Source organism: Vulpes vulpes, chromosome 2 (genome assembly GCF_048418805.1).
Source record: "Vulpes vulpes isolate BD-2025 chromosome 2, VulVul3, whole genome shotgun sequence".
Taxonomy (NCBI): domain Eukaryota; kingdom Metazoa; phylum Chordata; class Mammalia; order Carnivora; family Canidae; genus Vulpes; species Vulpes vulpes.
In genome coordinates this window covers 65934030-65960076 of record NC_132781.1, presented here as the reverse complement: position 1 = coordinate 65960076, position 26047 = coordinate 65934030, and the positions used below count along the sequence as shown (strand labels likewise).

The following is a 26047-nucleotide window of genomic DNA, read 5'->3' as shown; positions in this document are numbered from 1 at the left end:
CTTATACGCAAAATGTCTAATTGTTTTTGAACCAGGGCTCAATCAAGACTGATGCATTTTACTTGATTATGTTTCTTCAGCCTCTTAATCTAAAATGTCCACCTGTTTTTATTTTTATTTTTTAATTCTTTTCCTGTGTGGCATTGACTTCTTAAAGAAACCAGGTTGGTTCTATTAGGATTTTGAAAGTCCTGCCATTGTTAGGGGAAAGTTAATGATCTGTGGAGGTGTATTTGTATTTCTATATGTAATTGATGTGATAACTTACACTTTCCTTAAATTTCACTTTAAAAAGTTTGATTTTACGTACTAGAGCACATGTTGTATATATATTTTCCCTCTAGCTAGTGTGACTGGTGTCTATTTGAAAGCACTTATTTAGGGCAGCCTTGGTGGCTCAGCGGGTTTAGTGCTGCCTTCAGTCCAGGGTGTGATCCTGGAGACCCGGGATCCAGTCCCACATCAGGCTCCCTGCATGGAGCCTGCTTCTCCCTCTGCCTGTGTCTCTGCATCTCTCTCTCTGTGTCTCTATGAATAAATAAACAAAATGTTTAAAAAAATTAAAAAAATAAAGTATATTTAAAATTTAGCATTTTTTAAATAAATTGCTGTATGGAAACATGAATAGGGATATGATTTGTTAAAATTGGAATGTGAATAAAGGTTTATTTACTTAAAAAATATATATATACACACAACAGAATAGTACTTAGCCATAAAAAATGAAATCTTGCCATCTGCAATGACGTGGATGGAACTAGAGATTATGCTAAGTGAAATGAACCAGTGATTTCACTCATATGTGAAATTTAAACAAAACAAATAAGCAAAGGGAAAAAAGAGAGGCAAACCAAGAAATAGACTCTTTACTGTAGAGAACAAACTGTTGGTTACCAGAGGGGAGGTGGATGGTGGGATGGGTTGAATGGGTGGTGGGAATTAAGGAGTACAACTGTTATAATGAGCACTGGGTATTGTATGTAAGTGTTGAAGCACTAAATTCTACAGCTGACACTAATATTACACTGTACATTAACTAACTGGAATTTAAATAAAAACTTAAAAAAGAAACTAAAAGAAAAAGGATATATGCACCCCTATGTCTTATTGCAGCATTACTTATAATATCCCAGATATGGTAGCAACCTAAGTATCCACTGATAAACGAATAAAGAAGCTGTCAGATATGTACACACATGCACACAGACACACACAGAGGAATATTACACAGCCATAAAAAGGATGAGATCATGCTATTTGCAGCAGCATGGATGGACCTAGAGAATATTATGCTAAAAATAAATAATTTGGACTGAGAAAGACAAATACCGTATTATTTCACTTGTATGTGGAATTTATATTAAAAAAAGAGTAAACAAGCAGAATCAGACCTATAAATACAGAGAACAGACTGGTGGTTGCCAGATGGGAAGGGCATTGAGAGATGGGAAAAATATGGAATGAATAAGTCAGAGGAATAAGCGGCACAGCATAAGAAATATAGTCGATGATATGGTAATAGCATTCTGTGGTGATACATGGCCGACACACTCGTGGTGAGCATAGCATAACATATAGAAAAATTGAATCACCTGAAACTAATGTAACATTTGTGTCAACTATACTCTAAACACCCCCCCAAGCCCTGTAGGGCCATGACCAATGAGTGCTAGGATAATGACTGCCACCCCCACTAACTTTGCAAGTAAGTATGCAACTATAACATTATATTAGAAAAGAACCAGAAAGAAAATTTTCTCATTTATCTCAGTAATACTTGGGGGCATTGATTATTACTCAGAACATAATAAAACTCAGTTTTTCAACAGTAGTGAAAACTGTTACAGTCAGTAACTTACTTCGTAAAGCAGTGTGCTGCGGTGAGGAGCCATGTATTACTGATCAAGGTGGCTCCACACTGATGAATGTTATTACGCTGAAGGGAAGCTTGCCAAGGCCAGGCAGCCTTGGCTGCAATGTCTCCAGACATTATTCTATTGACTATTAATGGAACAACTCGTTTACCACAACCTATAAGAGATAAGATCATTAAGTTATAAGAAACGTCTCTATTGTCTTTGATTCAGAGTACCTAATAGAGAACTGTAATGTACTGGCATTTGTCATTATATAAACATATGCAATACTAATATCTATCCTCTGTGCTTCCTGGTATATTGATGTTTTTTGCTCATCCTGTATTTAGAGATGTGGATATATATTGCCTACTAAAACTACATTAAATTACAAAGGGTTGACATATCACAAAGTATGTGCCCTGAGGACTTAGGTGGTATCCATCATCTAGATGTCCTGGGAGCTCCTACCAAGATTATTGCTTCCCAGTTTCAGATGATCCAGTGTGTGTCTTTACCAGAAGAACTCACCAGACAAGTAATTGCCCATTTTTTGGAACTCTTTCTCCCATACATTTTTCTGCATGACTGCATGACTTCCTAAGGTGTGCCTGGGTTAATGTATAATAACCAGTTTCTCACTCTTCAGGATGAAGAGTTCCATGTTTCCACATAAACACCCCATTCAGTATTGGTGGGAATAAATATGTACTCTATAATATGCATCAGATCAGAGATTACTTTGCTGCTTAGGGTTCCTAAGAATTAAGACTGTTTAGAACCTGGTGCTAATAAAAAAAAAAAATATGGTAGTTAAATTCTTGTTCCAACTAATTGGATATCAAAAGAAAAAAAACTCATTTTACTGATATTGACTATGCTGCATTGTGGCTAGTCATTTTAAAAATCTCTACCACTCTGCCACTACTCTGGTTTGGACTACTATTTTTCTCATCTGGAGGACAGCAGCAGCTTCCCAGCTCATCTCCCTGCTTCCGGGCTTGCTCTGCTAATCTATTCTCTGTACTGAAAACTGAATGATCTTTCTTATATGTGTAAATCCTTCAGTGACTTCCCATAGTCCTCCAAATAAAGTCAAAATGTTTCATCATTGTTCTGATCCTTGATCACTATTAATCATACCCATTTCCTATATTCACCAACCTCCATTCTATTTCCCAGTTACATTGACATTTTTCAGTTGCAGGAAATGACCATGTTCTTGCTTTTCTGAAGACATTTTTACATAATACTGCCCCTTCCCAGGACACTCTTCTCACTTGTCTCTTGACTCATGGCCTCTCCATTCTCCTGTCTTAGGGATCACTTTCTGATGCTATAAGACCAGGTTAAGCTGACTCTATGATTGACTGTCAATTGCATTGTGAACTTTGTCTGTTGTAGCATTTATCACACCATTTTAACATTTCCTGATTTATGTCTTCCCCTACCTTCGAATTCTTCATTTTTGAGGAGGGATCGTGTCTTATTCATAGTGGTATTCACTTTCTGGCACTTGGTAGTTGTGAAAAAGATACTCATTTGATAATGAATGAATGAATGAATGAATAGAAACATATAGTGTGTTTGCAAGACACAGAGGCAAATGCATGAATACCTTTGCTCAAATTCATCACCACTTTGATAAATCTTTCAAAATTTAGGTCACAGTGATATGAAGTGAGTGGGTAGAGCTGCTATAAACCATGAAAATGAACGTATTAAGAAAATTTTATAGCTCAATCACAGACAATACTGTCTATATCCTCCCCATTTATTGCTTTCTCATGATTTTCTCAGCAGAAAGAATATTTCATAGCATTTTTAAAAATTAGAAAAGCAAGCCCAAGACAGAAATACATTCCAAGACAGAAATACATAGTTTCTTCAGATTGCCCCCAAATTCCCACCATATAATATGTTTTTCTTGAACATGATGAAAAAGATCAATCTCAGAGTTGGAAAAAAGTCCAACTCTATTGTCCAATTGTTACTCTCTTCCAAAGAAAATATGTGACATTGATGGAAAATTATGAGGTAATACTTGAAGATATTGTCTTTTCTGATATGGAAATTTAACTTGCTTTTATAAGCTAACTGGACTTACATGCTTGGACAGTTAGCTTTCCTGTTGATGAGCTCATTGCTGAAAAAAAAAATAGAACAAAGAATGATAATGTGATATTCTCTTAGTTGTCCTCAATGACCAGAAATTATCAGAGACTATTGACTATATCCATATAGACATTGAGTATAATATAATCAGGAGGATGACAGCCCAATACATAGGATATGTATACAATTTTTATAGAGATTCACAGACAGTCTCTAATTAGGTTGATACATTCTCAAGCAGTAGGTGATTAAGGTACAAATAGTGGATGATTAAAACCCACACATAGTTTGTAATAATACAGAACTATGTTTTCCTAATGGTGCAGGGTATAGCCTCTGGATTTTCTTCAGGAGATAGAGAAAATGGGGTAAGAGGGAGCAAGAAGATGGGATTTCCAAGTTTACACCCAGCCTTAGTCAGAGCAGCTCTGCTTTTGTCTCCTCTATTTAAGAATTTACATAAGCCTTTACTTAGTCAAAGGGTTTAGGAATGAAAAAATCGTTGAAACCACCCACATAAACTATATTTAAAATACTTTTAAAACACAGTTACTAAGTTATCAAAATGGTTTTTTTTGAAGAATAAACTATTGTATATTTGTATCCAATATCTGCTGAATATTGGTAAAGACAGAATGTAAATTAAATTGTCAATTTCCAAAAAAGTTAGGAATCTGACAAAGGACACATGAACATTTAAACCTCATTTGGTGGAAGGTTATTTGAAAACTGTGATGATTTTCAAGATAAAAAGACTTACTGAGTAGAATGAGGATAAACTGTTTTACTTACTTCAACCGGTGTTACGTTTCTCAGACTCATATTCTCTGTCCCTAACTTTACATTGTACAAAACAAGAATGTTTCTTTCTACTCACCTTCAATAAATTCCATTTAGAAACTAGTACCAAAGAATTTGGTGAAGTGGAAATTTTGAAAATATCCAATTCAAGAATACCCTTACATGCATGCTCAAGTCATTATACAGTGAAGAATTGGTTGCTCAAGATAGATTCCCAGTATTTAACTCTATGGAAGAACTCAATTTTCTATCAAATGTATTTTTAAGATAGGTAAATTTCTTGTTTCATTTTTTTAAAAAGCAAATAATTTAATATGCCCTATATTAGTTAGTAATGCATTAAAATAGAAAATAGTATAATGTTAGAATTCTTCAGTTAAAATTTCATCTTAGTTTGAGCAAGATGCAAATTTCCCCTTTCCAAGAATGATACCAGGTTGCTCAAAATGGTTGTGAGTGTAATTGCATTTTTGAGGACTGAATTTTTAGGGAGAATGGTTACACCTAGAGTTACACCTGGGTGGCTCAGGGGTTGAGCGTCTGCCTTTGGCCCAGGGCATGATCTAGGAATCCTGGGATGGAGTCCCACAACGGGTTCCCTGCATGGACCCTGCTTCTCTCTCTGCCTATGTCTCAGTCTCTGTGTGTCTCTCATGAATAAATAAATATTTTATTTAAAAAAAGAAGATATCTAATTTTTACCAAATAGTTTTACTTTTCATATGTAGGAGTGAAATAAACCTTAGTAATAAAAATGACCCTCCAGCATACTTCTGAGTTGAGAGTGATCTAGTTAGTATTCAGTGCTTCATATGCTACAAACCACATAAGGGGAACTGGAGCACACAGGAACCAAATGTAGGCAGTGAGCTGCTCTTCCAGAGCCATGGTGTTTGCAATGCAAAGAGGTTGATTTCAGGTTTGCTTTGACACTCTGCATCCTATAAAGGACCCATATAGCACAGTTTTTGTTTTTCCAAAGAACCCCCCCCCCTCAAAACAAACAAAAACAACCCACAATTCCTGACAAATAACAGAGAATCTTGGGTTACAAGGTTATTTCTGGACTTGGTCTAGAATTTCGACAGTTTTTCACTCATTGGGAATCACCCGGAGAGTGTTCCTGGAAAGCAGTGATTTTTGCCTGAAAGAATTGCCTTGAGGATTCTGCTGAGCTTTTCACTAAATGGGTTTTCCTACATGCTAGTAAACACTGCTCTTTTTACACTTGGAAATTTGGAAACTTTCAAGGTTCCAGCTTTTTCTACTACTACTCACATTAATGCTTTTAGGTTTCCAAAGCACGTGTAGACCCTATTAGCTTTCTAAGTCATGATGGCCTATATGTTTCACATTTTCTATTTTCTTGTATATTCTCATGTTATTTCTATGATTGCAGGACGAACAAACATTATCATTGCAATTTTACAGATGAGAGAATGGAAGTAAAAGTTACAGGCCCATTACTTGGGTGGTCTTGCAGTGACTCTATGGGGTTAGAATTGGGTAACTGTCTTACCTTATTTATTTATCCATGAGAGACACAGAGAGAGAGAGGCAGAGACACAGGCAGAGGGAGAAGCAGGCTCCATGAAGGAAGCCTGACGCGGGACTTGATCCTGGGACTCTGGGATCACGCCCTGAACCAAAGGCAGATGCTCAGCTGCTGAGCCACCCAGGCATCCCCAGAATTGGGTAACTTTCAAATCAGGTTCTCCATCAGCACACCCAGCCTTTTAAGATACTAGTCATTAAAATAAGCTGTAGCACACAAACTGAGCCTGTAAAAAACAAAAAGGCCAGGCAACCGATAACCATTTCATGCTTCAGTGCTGGTTTCAGATAGATCAGGCTTTTAAATTTCTGGCTAATTAACTGGCTATTGGAAATCACATGCAACACATCATGTAATTTATCAGAATTGCCACTATTTCACAACCTCAATTCATTTGTTTCCCCACCTTACAAGGTGGATTAAGCCCTTGACAGGTTCTTCCCTCCTGGGTTGGGAGAGGTCCCCAGCTTTATTCCTGGAGTAGTTGACTCTTCACCAGCAAACTCCTGCCCATCCCATTCCCTCAGATTTTCACTTCCTGATCAGGTTTCCTCTTGAAGAGTCAGCCAGACTCTTGCAAAGGTAGGGCATCCTGTTTTACCTCTGATATTAATCCCTTACTCTGCAACTCTCTTAAGTCTGGTGTTGATTGGAATTTGTAGGGGAAATCTGCACTTGTGTGACAGAAGCAGGTGCTTGTGGACGCAGCTTAATGCACAAGGGCAAATACGTCTCTAGTTGGACTCCTCGGAGCCTTTAATATGCTAATGTAAGAGATGAATATCATAGAATTTCTAAATGTGTTTGACTACAGAACACTATATTATATAGAACCTTTAGGAAATTAGAGATCTATATTTGAAACTTACATCTTTTAGTTATTAGGGTCCTTAATTTTTTGTCTTTCTTTTATATTTATAAAAGTGTATTTGCCTACTTCCTAAGAATATAAAAATTAGATGTTGCATTGGAAGGGTGTAGACAAGGGCCTTGAAAAAGGGTAGTTTTCCTTTTTAGAGCAATGATAATGGTATAATAGTTCCAGTGATTTTTTTTCTAGCTCTGTGATTTTTAAAACATTGCTTATAAGGTGGCTTTAGTGGCTCCAAAGTTGGTTTATCATTTTCCCAAATGCCCACAGGAAAAAATGTTAAGGGAAACTTTAGAATTCCATTATATACAGAAACCATCCATATTCTTAAAAGGCAACAAATGAGTTTATGTTTTAGGAAGATCTCACCCAGAGAAATGGTTGTTGCTAAATGCGTGGTATTTTCACTAGCTTAGTCATGGAGGCAGTGGCTAGGTCAGATTAATTCTGTTAGTGGTGATGTTCGCTTTTATTTTAGGATGACTGCCAGTCAGTACCTACAGGAAAAACCACTTGACAACTAATCTCAGACATGCTTTCATCAGAGAAACATAAAACCTCGAAATGTCATTTTTTTAACTTGAAAAATTTTTCCCATCTAAATTCTAGCTGTTATTTGGAATGGAAATAATCGCAAGTAAGTTTAAGATTAGATCTTTAAAATGGACCTGATAGAAAACTTCACATCCCGTAGAAAGGTATACCTACTTACCATTAACTTGAACGGAAGAGGCATTTATGGATAAGGCTCTTGTGTTCCTTATCTTCTGATTTAAGATGCTAAGGATTTTCTCCCTTAGTAGGGCCTTTTGCTCGGGAGAGGGAAACTTGAACACCATAATGATATCTACTTTCACACCATCTTCCTCTGGACTACAACATACAAGAGAAAGCTGTTTATTCAAAGAACAAATCAGTTATTATACTCGTTCCTGGATTTAATGCCCCTGAATTATATCTTAATTGCTAAAAGTGTCAAGGACTAATCCTTTGGTTTTGACATTCATTTGTATGTCACTGTCTGAACCAAGATCATTTCATACAATCCCTCTTCAAGTTTCCATTATGTTTTGAGTAGATTTTCCCCATTAATTTGAAGGCTTGTTATAGCGGTTGAGTAAGATTCACATATCAAAAAAATTTTCATCAAAATCATAAAATCTGAATATTAGAAGAAACGTTGGTGGTCCATTTGGCCAGTTGCTCGTGTATCTGATACTTGAATCACCTCTACAGCATCCCTGGCCCTCTAACCCCAGTGCAGTAATTAAAATAATAGGAAATTTGCTGCCCTCCTGAGGCTGTTTCTCTTTGCCCAGCTCTGATTTTAATACAGTCCTTCATTTTGAGTTGAAATATGTCTCCTTATATCTTCCATTACAATAGGCCTAGGTCTACCAGTTGGGACATATATAAAACATCAAGTTCCTCTTCCACATAAAATATTTAAAGACAATGGCTTTCTTGGTTCCTGACTCTTCTTCAGATTAAACATGTCCAGTTCCTTGAACTTTTTTTCATATAAAAAAATTCAAATCCCTTTACCTGTAGTAGTCAGTTTTTCCTCTTAAATTAGGAAAACCAAACAAGTAAAGGTCTTTCAAAAAAATGAAATCTATGTATTGATCTGGCATGTCTCTTATTTTTACATTTCAAAAGACCCAAGCCATGAAAAGCAGGAGACCTAATTCTCCTGAATCCTTTGACTAAAAAAAAAAAAAAAGGAAATCATATGGATTCTGAGGCATTTTATATATTGTGGTCCATTAAGGCTCTAGAATGTAAAGATACAAATAATCAGAATTTTATGTCAAATTGACAAATGTATGACCAAGTAATTTTCCCTCTTGAAACAGAAAGAAAACATTGTTTATGAGGTAGAATTTCTCTGGACCCACACAAAAACTTACATTGTGATAATGACCGTATATTCCAAGGGGTTCACAAGACTGTAATAATGTTGTTAGAACATTACAGCAAATCAGAATTTGAAAATAGAGGATATGAAATCCAGAGAATTTCTGCAAATATGTGTTTTTTTTATTTCCTAAACATTGTAGAATTTGTCCGATTTATATAATAAAATCCTTCTGGAGGTCACTAGCTATTTAGTAAAGATGTAAGGAACTTGGAATATGTCTTCCAATAAGGCATTAGTCTATTGGTGAGAAAAATCATTTCCTTTATGTAAATCTATCTGAATATGCTCATTTTTAAAAAGGGTGAGTCCTACAGGCCCATAGGTTTGCATCTATTATGTATTTATGTTCTGCTACGTGCTTTCCAAATAACACAATTGAAATCTCTGAGCAATTTATACAATTGATATGAGCCTTCCCCCTTTACCATAACAAACAGAAAATCTGTTAGAACATGAACATCTTTTTGTTTGGGCATGCCTCCTGGGACTCCATTACAGGTAAAATTTATGATCCCATTCTGTAGTCAACTTTGCCTTCTTATTTTTGAAATGACACATCTGTCAAAAAAAGACAACTTGGTAGGTTTTCCCATGGCCACAGGTTCTGGTAGTCCTGGGCTTTACAATCAGTCCATGGGGTTTGAATCCTTTTTCTGTCACTTGGGGAACTTTGAATGTATCACTTAAGTTCCTGTGTCTTCGTTTTTGCATTTAGAAAATGATGGTCAGCCCTCTATATCTCCAGACTGCTATAGAGATACTATTCATGAGAAATCCTAGGCAAGAGCAAGCCCACAGAGGCAACAATATATGAGAGTTCCCATCTTTTTTGCCCTATATCCCTCCAGGCTGGGAGTCCACCTTTGCCCAAATATACATACGTCAGTCTGACTACTTGGTTCTTGATATAATGCTTGTTCAAGGCCGAATCTATAAATATCTCATCCACCTATGATTACAACAAGAGAAAAAGTCTGTGTTAATAAGATATTTTATAATAAGAATATCCTTCTGATTAAATAATAAAGCAATAGAAAAGAGTTTTAACATGAGTAATATTATTTATACTGATGGTTCTCAACTCTCACAGTGAAACAATCAATGACAGATTTTTTTAAAAAAAATTATAGATACTGGAGTCTCTCTCTCAGAGTTTTGGATAAAATTGATCAGGAGGGAATCTAGGCATTCATATTTTTAAAAGCCTTCCCAGGTGATTCTAATGTGCTGACATAGGTATTTTGAATAGAAGACATCCTCCCAAATTCTATAGAAAATGAAGCCAAAAGACACAGAGCCAAGATGTGACATGGAGGGAGGCCTTGAGAGATGATGGAGACAACCTTGGTTCAGAGCTGGGCTTGAAGCCTATCCTGCTGCCTATGAACTGGGCAAGGTTGGAAGTTCTTGAATCAATCTGAGCTTCAATTTCCTAACCTGTTAAACAAAGATATTGATGTGCTACTCATACGATATAAAGATTAAACACACATAGAATGCCGGGTATATTTTGGTAGTGAACTACATGCAGGTGGTTCCCTACCCCTCATCCTGGCATTGCCGTCTTAGATTTCTCTGCAGCTCTTTGGTTTAAGTACAGAGAATAGGCGTTAGGGATTTGGGAGAGAGTCAATGATTTTTAAATGGTTGATTGCGGGCCCTAGGGTAAATCAGAGAGGAAGAAAGAGTAATATGGTGTTGCATATTTAGATCAAAGTTGTATTACTTAGTTTATATAACCAAGGAAGGAAAAGATAAGCTAAGTTTTTTTTTGTTCATTTGCACAGAATTTTAATGGACTGATCCAGCTCTGTGTGGCTGTGGTTTATCACACCTGGATTTTGGCTTGCATATCTCCTAGTGACCACTGGGTGGCAACAGTGTCATCTGAACTAAACGTTGAGCACTGCATTTCACACTTGGTAGAAGAACCAAAGGTACAAAAACCATGTCCTAAATCCTTAAGGAAGGGGCAGTCACCAACTTTCATTTGGAAAAAGACAAAAACATAAAAATTAATGAAAGGCTATTTCAGATATCAAGGAACAAGTCATGACTTCCTTAGCACCACTGGGCATTCACAAATACTTAATTGGGACACAAAATATTCCTCATCTCCTTTAACCCTTACAATAACTGGTATGGAATAAAAATTATTTTGATCCGTATTTTATTTGAAAAGGAGATTGTAAATTTCACTGGCATTGGGTGGATAATAAATTGGGAATTAAATTTAGATCTTCAATTTGCCAGTGTGTCTCTTCTCATTGATCGCACAGACTCTTTGTTAAATGTGATGTACATTTTATTTCAAGTTCTTTCAGAGATTATGAAACAGTAAGTTATAAAATAAACATTTGGTTGACTTAAGGTATAAAGCTTGTCAAAATATAATTTTTTAAAAAGATTTTATTAATGAGAGACACACAGAGAGAGAGGCAGAGACATAGGCAGAGGGAGAAGCAGGCTCCATGCAGGGAGCCCGACGTGAGACTCGATCCCGAGTCTCCAGGATCAGGCCCTGGGCTGAAGGTGACACTAAACCGCTGAGCCACCGGGGCTGCCCGTCGAAATATAATTAATCATGTATTTGTAAACCTGAAGATCAAATGCAGTATTTAGAAAATAGAAAAATTGTTAGTATTCAAAATATATATACTTATTTGTATTTACATAAGAAAAGCTTAAATGGACTGGGGAGGTGTGAGGTTTATAAGCTAGAACTGTCTCGGAAGATACGTTTTTGCAGGAGTGGCATTGTTGTGACCATTTCTCTTCTAGTTACACATACCTAGTCTTGTTACAGTATCTGGGGGAAATCCAAAAGGAAAGAAAAGGCAAAACAAAACAAAACAAAACAACCCAACAACAACAAAACACCAACCCAGCAGGAAGAAAAGTGCTAAATATGAAAGGGAAGAAAAGTAAATGACAGTTGAGTATTTACAGAAGTTTGGTTTGTAATTATCCTCTGAAATTCTACCCACGATCATTCCTTTGGCTGTTTGTAATTGTTGGTGAAGGTATTAGATTAAGTTTTGACTATGTGTGACATCATTCTAAAGTCACATGGCTACTGAGAAGAGTATCTACACCCAGTGTCCTTCCCGTCTTTGCATGGTTCAGTTGTCTGGAAAGATAGAAGCTGAAAGAATGTCATTAACAAGAATCTAGGTATAAGTGACTTCAGGAATCAGAGAAATAAAGTTTTCCTCTAATACAAATTCCAGGACCCTGCCCCTCTAAAGCCTCTTTGATTAGCTTGGGGTGAGGCCCAGGATGTTTAGGTGATCCGAGTAGCCTGAGGAAAACACAGAAATACTGCAGCACAGGGACTGGCTAAAAGAATTTCTACAATAAAGAAATTTTCGAAGGGGGGAGATCAGAGAAAACATGAGCATAAACTTTATTGCTGAATGGATTTTATATATGAACTAACTTTCTAGGGACGAGTCACTAAAACAATTATTAATTTTTCCCAGAAGTTGAAAGCTTGCCTCATAAGGAACATTGTGCTGACACTTTGGCATTCTAAATGTGAAGAAGTTTTGTTTTTAAAAAAATTGCATGTGGGTTTTTATAAATGTGTTATTTACACAAGCTAATAGAGAGTGATTTATAAATCTAACCTACCTCCCATTCTGGGGCATTTGCAGAGTTTGCTGGTTGAACTTAGTCACTTAACATTAAACACAGACCCCCACCCCTTGCAGGGTAGTACTTCTTTATTTTGATGATGTTGAAATGCTGGCAGTTGCACTGAGATTAAGTTCTAAAAGGGCAATTGAACGTTAGTTGGGTGTTTAATGAAAGAGTTAGGGAGAGGCTGGAACTCCAACTAACAGACTGCGCCCAACCATTCAGTTCTCATTCCTGAACCAAGTCTGTTTATACATGTTGCTTGCCTTTCACCGTCAGATGCTTCCCAACCTGACTTCTCTCTCAGCAACCGCAGTATTTACATAGGAGGTGTTTCATGACTGAGACTGCAAACTTCAGAAAGATGCCACCAAAAATTGGTCAATGGAGTATAAAAACAGTTTCTTTCAATGTCACACCAGATGAGCACCAAAAATTAAAGGACCCACAAATATGCCATGAAGAAGACTTCAGATCCTGTTGCTGTCTCCTAATTATAGTAAGAGTAGCACACAAAGAACAGTGTAAGAGATGCTTTAAACACACACACACACACACACACACACACACACACATACACACACACACGTTTAGCTTTAAATAAGACTTAATTGACTTTGTGGTTATTCTTTATACCTCAGAGTAATCTTTCCTCTTCCTGTCTTAATTTTTCTTATCCCTTCAACTCCCTCCTTAACATAGTCATTTATGCAAATACATTATCTCCGTTACTATATTGCACACCCCGTGCAGATAAGTATGGTGATTTTTTCATGCCCTACAATATATAGGAATACAGCATGTTTTTGTAGAAAGAAAGAAGAAAGAAAGAAAGAAAGAAAGAGAGAAAGAGAGAAAGAAAGAAAGAATTTATCAGAAAGACCTGCATTTACTAAGAAATTTGCAAGAGTTTTTAATGAGCTTTTCATTAGATTTAGACTAATGCTTCTGAAGAAAAAAACAAATTGACTATGAATTACTGATGGGTACTCTTCCTCCTTTTGGACATTTTCAGGTAATTTGATTGCTTGTGGAAAGCTCCTCCATGATGAGACTACAATAGTTATAAGAGTAAGAATAGTCATCATAGCTGTGTGTCACCAGTTCACCAAGCACTAACTCCATTGTATTTGTGAGCTCATTTGCTTTTCTCATCAACCCTCTGAGGTGAATACTATTATTATCAGCATTATATAGATGAGGAAGTGACTTGCCCAATGTGACAAAGTAGTGAACCAGCTGACCTTGGGATGAGCATACACATGTGTTTTTACTAAAAGCTCCTACCCACCGATGTGTAGCAGGTAGCATGTAAAGAGTCAAGAAACTGTTACAACACCAGTCTGTTTTCTTTGCTCTCTAAAAATGAGGAATAAAATCTTGGTAGTTCTTACTGCAATTTTTAAAGTTGTATCTATTTATAATTCTAGATTTTTGGCAAAACCCAAGAATCAAGAAGTCAGCTATGAATAATTTTTCTAAACCTACAAAGAGCATGGCCAAACCTGAGCAGTAATGGTGTTTATAGGATTCTGAAGCTTGATAGCCTTCTGGATATTGAGTCATTTTGTGTTAAAAAGTCCTTAAAAAAAAAAAAACACAAAAAAACCCCACAAGAACTTGCCACAGTTTTGAACCCAGTGCTATGTCTATTAGATATGGCATTTGGATCCAGTGTCATATGGGGTCTATGGGTGTGTGGGTGAGTGCCATGGAAATGTGACTTTCTGATTACTCTAAACCAGGAAGTAACGATCTCAACAAATGGGGTGTGACACTATGCGATATTATCAAAGTAAGTGATTCTTTGATTGTACTAGTCATTCCTCAGTATCTCCTTGTAGGATATCAGAAAGAAACAGATGGACATCTGTGACTCTCTAATCACACTTACCAAGTAGCAATATAGTGGATAATCTTACTCCAAATTGGTTTTTATTCTTGAGATTGAGAGGCAAAGTAAATTCAGTAAATTAAAATATTTACAATTAAGAGTGATAAAAGATAAATTATTAACTTGGTATAACACAAAAGCTTAGATCTCTGAATTACCATTTTAGAAGAGGAAAATATATAATTTGTGTCTTTTTAAACTGTACTAAAGATATTTAAACCAGAATACCTGAGGCAAAGAAAGGTCATTTTTTAGAAGGTTCCTGTTCTCTCCAGGTTTGCTGTCCTTGAAATTTCTAAATTTAGTTATTCAGTGAGAATGAGAAAAAGAGAGGATATGAATCATTACTGTTAGACACTGTTATAGTTCCTGAGTGATGAGCAATAATCTAAATAGATTATCTAGTAAAGATTGTGCTGTAGTCTTTGTCAGGAAGTTTAGAGATAGTTAATATTGCTTCTTTTTTCAAAAAAACTTTTCTCAGAAAACACCTATCCACATTTTTTTCCAATCATAGATTGTTTATGTTAAACATACATATGCAGATATTTCTATCAACCTCCTTCCTCTATTATCATTGTTTCTGTTGTCTTCCTCCTCAAAGACCAGATACAGACAAGAGACAAGAAGCCAAAATTGGGGGGTGGCGTAGCGGTTTAGAGCGTTGAGCGCCACCTGCGGCCCGGGGCGTGATCCTGGAGACCCGGGATCGAGTCCCACGTCGGGCTCCCTACATGGAGCCTGCTTCTCCCTCTGCCTGTGTCTCTGCCTCTCTCTCTGTCTCTCATGAATAAATAAATAAAATCTTTAAGAAAAAAAAAAAAGAAGCCAAAACTGGTAACAAGAGACAAAGAAAGTCATTTTATAATGATAAAGGAGTCAATTCATTGAGAAGATATAATCATAATAAATATTTTACCTAACATTAGAGTACCTAAATAAATGAAGCAAATACAAACAGATCTGAAGAGAAAAACAGACTATACAACAATAGTAGAGGACTTCAATACCCCATTTTTAGTGTGGATCCATCATCCAGACAGAAAATCAACAAGAAAACTTTGGACTTGACCACACTTTAGACCAAGGACTTAACAGACATATATAGAACATTTCACCCAACAGCAAGAGAATACACATTCTTCTCAAGCACACACAGAACATTCTTTATGATAGATCATCATAGGTCACAAAACAAGTCTTAGCAAATATTTAAGACTGAAATCATACTATTTTGTGACTAAAATGGTATGAAACTAGAAGCTAGTAACTGGAGGAAAGCCAGAGAATTCACAAATGAAGCAATACACTTCTGAGCAACTAATGGGTCAGAGGAGAAACCAAAAGGAAAATAAATAATCTTGAAACAAATGAAAATGTAAACATTTGCCAAAACTATGTTTGAACCAAAATAGCTCTAAGATGGAAGTTCATAGTGATAAATACCTATATTGGGAAAAAAGAAAGATCTTAAATAAACAACGAACTTCACATCTCAAGGAATTAGAAAAGAAGAAAAACTATTATGCACCTGACTTATATAACACTATGTTAACAATAGTGGAATTAAAATTTTAAAAAAGAGCTAGAAGAAAACACAAAGCCCAGAGTTAGCAGAAAGAAGGAAATAACAAAGATTAAAGCAGAAATAAATGAAAGACTAACAGACAAGAGAAAAGACCAACAAAACTAAGATTGGTTTTATGGAAAGGTAAACAAAATTGACAAATCTTTGGCTAAACTAAGAGAGGGAGAAGACTCAAAATCAGAAAATGAAAGAAGGAATATTATAACAGATACTACAGAAATACAAATGATCATAAGAGACTACTGTGAATATACTAAAAATTGGATAACCTAAAAGATGGATAAACTCCTGGAAACATACAACCTACCAAGATTAAGTCATGAAGAAATAAAAAATCTGAACAGATCAATAAGGAATAAGGAGGTTGAATCAGTAATCAAAACCTCCCAGTACAGAAAAACCCAAGACAATTGTTTCACTAGTGAATGCTACCAAATACTTAAAGAAAATTAACACTAGTTCTTCTCAAACTCTTCCAAAAAATTGAAGAAGAAGGAAAGCTTCCAAATACTTCCAAATACTTGGATAAAGCTTCCAAATACTTGATACCAAAGCCAGATAATGACACAAGAAAACTACAGATTAAAATCTCTGATGAACATAGTTGCATAAATTCTCAACAAAATTAGCAAATCAAATTCAATAATATATTAAAAGGATCATACATTATGATCAAGTAGTATTTATTCCTGAGGGACAAGGATACACATACACAAACCAATAAATGTGACACCCACATTCATAGAATGAAAGATAAAAATCATATGATTATCTCAATAGGTGCAGAAAGATCATTTGACAAATACAACATCATTTTATGATAAAAAATGCTCAACAAATTGTATATAGAAAGAACAAACCTCAACATAATAAAGGCCATCTATGGAAAGCCCACAGCTCACAGCTTATATAATATTTCACAGGGAAAGGTTGAAATCTTCCTCTCTAAAATCAGGAACAGGACCCTTAGGGTGCCTACTTTCATGACTCCTATTCAACATGTTACTGGAGTTCTAGCCAGAGCAATTAAGCAGGAAAAAGAAATGAGAGGCTTCCAAATCAGAAGGAAATAAGTTATTTTTATTTGAAGATCTATGATCTTATATAGAGAAAATCCTAAAGATTTCACATATATGATCAGCTAATATTTAACAAGGCAGCCAAGAATACTCAATGAGGAAAGGGTAATCTCTACAATATATAGTGTTGAAAAGCCGAAAAACCACATACAGAAGAATGAAATAGGGCCTCTATACACCATCTCAAAAATAATTCAAAAGGGATTAAAGACTTAAACATAAGACCTGAAACCATAAAACTTATAGAAGAAATCATAGGGGAAAAGCTTCTTGGCGTTGGTGTGGCGACAGTTATTTGAATAAGACACTAAAAGCACAAGCAACAAAAGCAAAAATTAGTATGTGGGACTCCATCAAACTAAAAAGCTCCAGCACATCAAACGAAGTCACCAACAGAATGTAAAGGAAACCTAAGGAATGCAAGAAAATATGTGCAAATCATGTATCTGATAAAAGGTTAATATCCAAGTATATAAAGAGCTAGCTGTCCCACTTCTGTGTATATATATATCCAAAAGAAATGAAAAGAGGATACAGAAGAGATATCTGAACCCCTATGTTCATTAGGGTATTATTCACCATAGTTAAGATGTGGAAGCAACCTAAGTGTTTGTGGATGGATAAATGGATAAAGAAGATGTGGTGTCTGTGTATGTGTGTGTGTGTGTGTGTGTGTATACAAATGTGCATGCACACACAGGAATATTCAGCCACAAAAAGGAAGGAAATCCCGCTATTTGGGACAACATGGATAGACCTTAAGGGCATTACGCTAAGTGAAATAAATCAGACAAAGACAAATACTGTATGATATCACTTAAGTGGACTCCAAAAAGCTGAATTCATGGAAACAGAGTAGGCTGGGGGTGGGGGCAGGGGTGTGGGAGAAGCAGAGAAATGTTGATCAAACGGTACAAACTGATCTAATGTACAATATGAGGAGTATAGCTAATAGTAGTGCGTTATACACTTGCACGTGGCTAAAAGAATAAGATCTGAAATGTTCTCACCACAAAGGAAAGGGTAATTATGTGACATGATGGAGGTGTTACAGTGATAATCATTTTGCAGTATATCACATCAACATGTTTTATACCATACAATAACACAATGTTACCTCTAAATTATCTCAATAAAGCTGAACACAAAGCCGATATCCAGAAATGAGGAAACTGGAGGACATACTTATAATAAATAAATCTGGCATGTTGCTTACGTAAAAGTTACCTAGCACAACATATGTGATTTTTTAAACATATGTAATTTTTAACTCACAAAATTTAAATTAAAAAAATAGGAAAAAAAATAAATTTAAATATTAAATGGAAGAAGAATTGATGTAGAACTGAGCTTCCTATCTTAGCTGAGCTCCTTCCTGACAAGTAGAACAATTTAATAAAAGAGCACATGTTCAAATTACCTCTATGGCTTCACATCTCCCCCTGTCATTTACTGGCTGAGGACCTTAATTTCAGAGGTTTCATTCTCTTATCAGCAAAGTATAGATAATAATGCCTCCTTTGCATTGTTACACTGCAGATTAGACATGAGATATACAACAATTAGCTTTTTCTTCTAGGATTCACATTAAACACATTGAAGGTAGAGGTGCAGTGATACACATCTTCCTCTTCCAGATATGCCTCATCTTTAATTACAAAATAAATTTAAGTCCATGTTCTCAAGTAAGGACTCAGCCGTACTCTACATCCAATTTTTCTAACTCTGAACATGAAGTTTCCTGATAATGTCTGCTTAGTTTTCTCTCAAATCTTCCAAATCCAATTTCTCCTCTCTAGGCATAGGATCACAGCCCTACACCAAGCATGGAACATCTTTTACTTCTCTTACCTTATGCAACTCCAAACTTTAAGAAAAACACCTTTGCTAAGTTTGTTTGTCTTGACTCAGTTGACTTTTCTTGGTCTTGGTGTTGATCAGAGCCAGATCTCTTACTTTTGTCTTCTAATTCTTTTAGAGAATGTTTCTAATTGGTTTATGTCCTTGCATCTCTTTGTTTCCAAGTTCTTTGTTTCTACAGTTGTAGACACATAGTATCAAGGATATTTTGAGAATCATTTTAGGCCCTTTTCTGGTGTCCTTGGGCACAGGAGCAGTATTTTTCTGGAAGAGACAACCTTAAGAAAATACCCAACTATTGGTATTGTTAATGTAAACAATGGTCACTGGCCTATGTTGACAGTGTAATTGAAAGTGACTAATGTGCCAGGGATAATTACTTGATATCTGGAATTTTGTGGAATTGTAGTTAGGAGTAAAATCACACAGATGAGTCTTAGGATTGACTGAAATTTATTAAGAACATGTAATCTCAAATCTTAAATGTTGTTATTTACTAGCTGTATGATCTTAAGTAAATTAACTTTTTAGTACCTTGATTTTCTCATCTGTAAAATTGTGATACTAATTGAACTTACCTCATAAAGTTGTTTTTGAGGATTAACTAAAATAATATATATATATATAAGGTGCTCAATGTAGTACTTGGCACTCAACACATATTACTTATTGTTCTGATATTACAAGCTTATAACTTTCATATTTGTAATGACCCTATAGTTTAAAAATATTTCCTGATATTTCTGAAATATGTTTCTTCAAATAAAGTACTATCTCAGCCAGTGACCCCACCCAAACTTATAATAATTAAAGAAGATGACTACCTGTTTGGGAGTGTCATGAATTACTGGTGTCTGGTTTCTAGAGTTCTTTTAGCAGTATCTGAACATGAACTCATTTTACTTTTGCATCTCTATTTGCCTTCAAATCAGTAAATCCCAAATTATGAGGAAGAACGGGACTTGCAACCTGTCTTTCTTGGCTGTCTAATTAGCACTCATATAGGGCAGAGACAGGAATCTGGGTTTTATTCATTGGGATTTTAGCAACAATAAACAGGAGTGGCTCAGGATGAGGCATGAACCTTTTGTGTAGTTCTTCTAAAGGTGACTGGGTGAGTGGAGGAAATAGGATACCTGTCTCATTTAAACAGGGCTAAATAATACAAAGCCTTTCTTGACTATGGCAAACCTAGTTGAACTTCCCTTTCTTTGAAGTTATTCTGCCCTTAAGGTCCTCAACATACAATTTAGTCCTTAATTATGTCATGCTGTTCAGTTTCAGGTGTGTCACTCTCATCTCTCCAAAGAGATTGGAAGCAATTTGAGGAGATAGATCATGTTTCCTTTTCTGCAAGACTCGAGTGCAAAGAAATGTAGAGCTGAACAATCATACCATATATTGGGAAGGAAGGCTTTTTAGTTAAATTGGGAAAAGTAGCTCACTTACATGGAAAATAAAACATGGGTCCCTACCTAACATTATACACAAAGGTGGACTTTAGATACATTGAAGGCAAAGAAAATTGATGAAGATGATTATTTCAAAATTATGGATTTCTATATCATGAAGGATAACATGGTCCAAATTAATAGAAAACAGAATGGATAACTGTAGTTTCTACAACCAGCAAACTGTTCACATCTAGGGAATATAAGGAACTCCTGAAAAATAACACAAGTAAAAAAATAATAGAGAAACAGATAAAGGCTAGATATAGGCAATTTATAAAAATGAAAACTCAAAGGGCTAACAAGTATATTTAATAGTGCACAAACTCATTAGTAATTAGAAAAATGTAAATTAAATCACAAATACAATATAACTTCTTGATTGTTAGGCTGGCAGAAATCAACAAGCCAGATATTACAAAGTGCTGGCAAAGATGTGCGGACATGAAAGATCTAAATGTGAGACAAAATTCCATCAAAATCCTAGAGGAGAACACAGGCAACACCCTTTTTTAACTCAGCCACAGTAACTTCTTGCAAGATAACATCCACGAAGGCAAAAGAAACAAAAGCAAAAAAGACAGTGTCTTGATTAGCCTAAAACAACAGCAGTGTTGACTATAAAATGTAAAGAAAACAGATTTTAAACTTTCTTGATTTATTATAGATGTTTCTCAAGTTCAAAGACTTTGTATATCAAAGACAGATTTTTTATTACTGCTTTTACATTGAAGAAGTTGTGTAGTCACTCAGGATTAGAGGAATAAAGGAAGTACTAGGGTATGTATCCAAGGTTTTTCTGGCATTTCTCAAGAAATGATTGCAAATGCTGTTTTCTAAGGTGCTGTGGATATAAAAGAATGGAAGGATATATTTCAACCTATGAACATTAATTAATATTTGGGGGGACAAGACTGCAAGATGGAACACAACTGTATGATTTAGTGAGAACTGAAATTATAGGTTATAACTCGATATTATTGCAATTATGGGCAATTGAGTATGCATAAGGGTAAAGATCAGATGGTGATTTGAAAACATGAAAATCGATTAGAGAAAGAAAGGAAATGTTTTGAACTAAAAAGATTCTTTGACTACTAAAACAAACCAAGACACCTGCCATTCTCACTCACCCTTTTGAAATAACTGTATTACTGTGCTTTCTTGTCAAAGGAGTTAAATTGAGCTTAGTTTTTGAGTGATGGTTCACAAGCATCCTGAGCAGAACTATTAAATAACTGAATTTACTTTTTCCTTTTTAGGGGTAGTCTTGTATTTAGTTTTAACAAAATTATTAGCATTGCATTAGAATATTATGCAATAGGTATGGGTATTTTATCCTTATTAGCATGTCTGTGAGATAAAATGAATACTTGTGATTATCTTTCTTTCTCTCATATATTTTAAAAATATTTTAGATCTTAAAATGGGATCCTACAAATAAGTCATGTGGTTTTTACAAATAACCACTTCTGATATGGTTAAACTTTACCATTTGGATGATATTATGGGGCAATGGGGGAAGCCATAAGCTGGGATACAGTTGGCCTCAGTTCTCTCACCTTTAAATGAGGAGTTTGAGTTAGAAAGAGTGGTTTATCAGAATTGCTGTTTGTTAGAATACAAATTCCTTTACTCCCCATCCCTGCCTACTCATCCCATTAGATACTGATTCAGTGGTCTGGAGTGGGGGCTTAGGAAGCTTCAAGGTGATTTGGATGCAAGTGGTCAGAAGATCATCTTTTGAGAAATATTGAGTGAAATGATCCACAAATCCCTTCCATCTACATTATTTTACAACAGAAAGGATATCATTTGACTTACCATATTTTCACTCATCTCCCGTAAGTCCTTAAGTTGGTATGTGCTGTTTTGTTCAGAATGACTATTAATTCGTAGATCTGAAATTTTAAAGGTGCCATGATAATACTCCATTTTCTGGCCTGTGATACCAAGGAAAAGTAAGAAATCACATGATATTGGAATAGCTTTCAGGATCTAAAGCACAAATATAATGGGGTTAACATAAAGTGTTGAATTATTACTGAGATTTTTAAAAATTTACTTTTGCAATACTACTAATGAAAATAATAATTAATGTTTTATGTTAATAATAGCTGATATTTATTGTCTACCATGTTGTCAAACACTATTCTGGGTATTTTACATGTATTAATTTATTTGGTACTCACTCTAGCTCTCTAAGATTGGTGTTACCTCCATTTCACAGATGAAGTTAAGTGAGACTCAGAGGTGTTAAGTAACTTGCTCTATGCTATAATAACTAGTAAATTGCCTGAGTTTAAACCTAGACAGTGTGGTTCTAGAGCTGGAACAATTAATTCAATTAATTCTTATTATGTCCCTTGCTGATGGACAATGAAATGTATACCACCTTATAATCAACTGGAAGTAGTAGTAATGAGTGTCCTTGTGAATTTTGATTTGTAATGGGAGAGCCAGGCCCAATAAGAAAGACAGGAAAAGAAAGGGAAACAACCTGTTTAAGCTGAAAGGTAAGAACATTGTGTAATTGGGGTGAAACAATCAGATCTCTGCTTGACTACTGGGAAAGGTAAGAAAACAGAGAGCAGTGGAGACTCCTGGGAAATCTAGTAATCTTAGGAGTATGGCCTTGGGGAGGCAGGTGGACAGGAAAGCTACAAAGAGTTAAATATAGAGAAAGATGGAGAATGGAGCAACCACAGCACAGTATCTCTCCCAGGGGAGCCTGAGTCAGGGAAGATAAAATGAATTTCCCAGCTATGGACCTAGGAAAGAAGGAGGGATCTCAGGATGGTCCATCTGTGTGGGACATCTCCAGACTCTATAGTGCTTTTTTGATCCCCCTGATACTTACCTATGCAATCCATATTGTTATCAAACCTTATAGTCATAATAAAGAGGCTTTTGTGCAATCAAATTAACTGACCTAGGAGTCTTTGGCCATTGGTGGGATTATCATAGGAAGCCCAGAACTGTGTTCTTAAAACCTTGAAAGCTCCTAATGGAGTCTTCATCACTCCACATCAAGTCTGAGGAAGATGACAATAGATGAAACCATTCAAGTAAGCAGCCTGAGCTAGTTGTTTTATCATACACATCTGTGTGAGTGGCGCTATGGAGATTTGTCAAAAAATACTAATGGTTTGCAGTCTGTGCAGAGAAAGATGCAATTTTAGGAAGAATTCTGAAAAAAATAGAATTCTGAAATGCAGTATTTACATGATTATAAATATGCTAATTTAATTTATTTATTTACACAATTTTTAAAAATAGCTGAATATCATTTTGGAAAGAATAAAATTTTCTCTAAAAATAAGTAGCAAAATTCTATATCTATAGTTTACTAATTTCAAAATTCATTATTTCATTAGACATATGTTTTTCTTTTGCCTTTGCAATGTTGGTGGATAGAATGATGAGTGAATGAGCCAATTTTAATAACAAATTTATCAGAGTTATTCACTTGAGTGACTAGAGTTGTTTATTATGATTGCTAGTAAATTTCAGTTACTATTTTTGATCTTTTGTGTAGAGGTGCAAAAGGATACTAAGTTGTGAGCTCTAGGTGTTAGGTACCTGGTCTGCTTTACTTAATACTGTGTCCTGAGTCATCCAGAAAGGTACTCATATATAATATGCAGTCAGTAATTATTTATTGATAAAATGATTGAATAAATTTAAAAAATTCTAAATGGGGGCATTTGTTGGTAAGTACAAATCTGTTTTTGGATGAAATTACGTATACAGATGAATATACGTATATACAAATGAAGGTTTGCAGAAAAATGAAATCAGACTGAGTGGAATCCATAATTTTTACATACCAGAGACTAACAAGTGAGCCAGAAGACCAATGGTTACTGCCACCACCGTCAGTAATAACACAGCGAGAAGGGCAATCATCCATGGTTTCAAATCTCTATTTTGGGTGCGAAATCCTACTGTTCTGTGAAAAAGAAAAGTCACCAGTTACTCTTACATTTCAACAGTTAAAGGCTTTCTGGTTCTCTTTTGGATAAAATTAGGTTGCTTTGGTCTGCCTTTCCCAGCAAGAAGACATTTGTCTTCAATTTTCATCAAGGTCATCTTGGTGTGAAAGAGGTGTTAAAAATATCAGGATCTGAGAACCGTGAGCATCCATAAAATGCTCCTGGTTTCTATTTCTGGAGGCACTGGTTCTCTGTGGTGGCCAGGTCTGACTTCTCTTAGCAGTGTGGTCCAAAGTAGCACACATGCTTGAAAAAACACCATTCATTCCTTCTTCCTCCTTTTTTTCTCTCTTTTCTCTATCCTTTTAGAGTTTACAAAATAATTTCAAATCTAATATCCCATTTACTTTTTGTCTTTTAAGTCTTTATTATGAAATATTTCAGGGATCCCTGGGTGGCGCAGCGGTTTGGCGCCTGCCTTTGGCCCAGGGCGCGATCTTGGGGAGCCAGGATCGAATCCCACGTCGCGCTCCCGGTGCATGGAGCCTGCCTCTCCCTCTGCCTGTGTCTCTGCCTCTCTCACTCTCCCTCTCTCTCTGTGACTATCATAAATAAATAAAAATTATTAAAAAAAAATTAAAAAAAAAGAAATATTTCAGATACATAGAAATTTAGAGTGGTAGAGTAAGTAGAACACCCTTGTATTTATCAATTGTTAATATTTTTGCCATTTTGCTTCATTCATTTTGCTGCCATATTTTAATGTGAAATAGGACATTATGATTTTTCACTAAATCACTATTATAAACAGAGTTTTCCCCACATAACCACAATACTATACCACTCCTAAAAATTAACGATATTTCTTCAGTATCTCCTACTACCCAGTCCATCTTCAAACTCATTCTATTACCTGCATTATATTTAATAATGGTTTGTACAAATCAGGACATAAAAATTATTAAAAAAAATTAAAAAAAAAGAAATATTTCAGATACATAGAAATTTAGAGTGGTAGAGTAAGTAGAACACCCTTGTATTTTTCAATTGTTAATATTTTTGCCATTTTGCTTCATTCATTTTGCTGCCATATTTTAATGTGAAATAGGACATTATGATTTTTCACTAAATCACTATTATAAACAGAGTTTTCCCCACATAACCACAATACTATACCACTCCTAAAAATTAACGATATTTCTTCAGTATCTCCTACTACCCAGTCCATCTTCAAACTCATTCTATTACCTGCATTATATTTAATAATGGTTTGTACAAATCAGGACATAATCAAGAACAATGTAGTATATTTGATTGTTATATCTTCTAAGTCTTTCAGTCTAAAAGAAGAGTCCTGCTTCCTTTTATTTTTAATGACATTGACTTGTAGACATCAAACCAGTCGTCCTTTAGAACACCCCACCTTATTGCTTGTCTCAGTGCTTTCTTACAGTTTCACTAATTCTTTCATCTATCCCTCTC

At 35.5% G+C, this 26047-nt stretch overlaps 1 protein-coding gene across 1 annotated transcript in view; it reads right to left on the bottom strand.

Annotated features, from left to right (window-relative positions):
• Positions 1-24539, bottom strand: part of LOC112923650 (transmembrane protease serine 11A) — a 30442-nt gene extending 5903 nt beyond the window's left edge. Inside the window, exons 1-5 of the mRNA XM_072743504.1 lie at positions 24461-24539; positions 22455-22573; positions 10001-10068; positions 7911-8071; positions 1860-2031 (exon numbers count right to left, since the gene is read on the bottom strand). Of these exons, the coding sequence (XP_072599605.1) occupies positions 1860-2031; positions 7911-8071; positions 10001-10068; positions 22455-22573; positions 24461-24539 (599 nt within the window). The remainder of the gene's footprint in view (positions 1-1859; positions 2032-7910; positions 8072-10000; positions 10069-22454; positions 22574-24460) is intronic.
• Positions 24540-26047: the final 1508 nt, after the last annotated feature.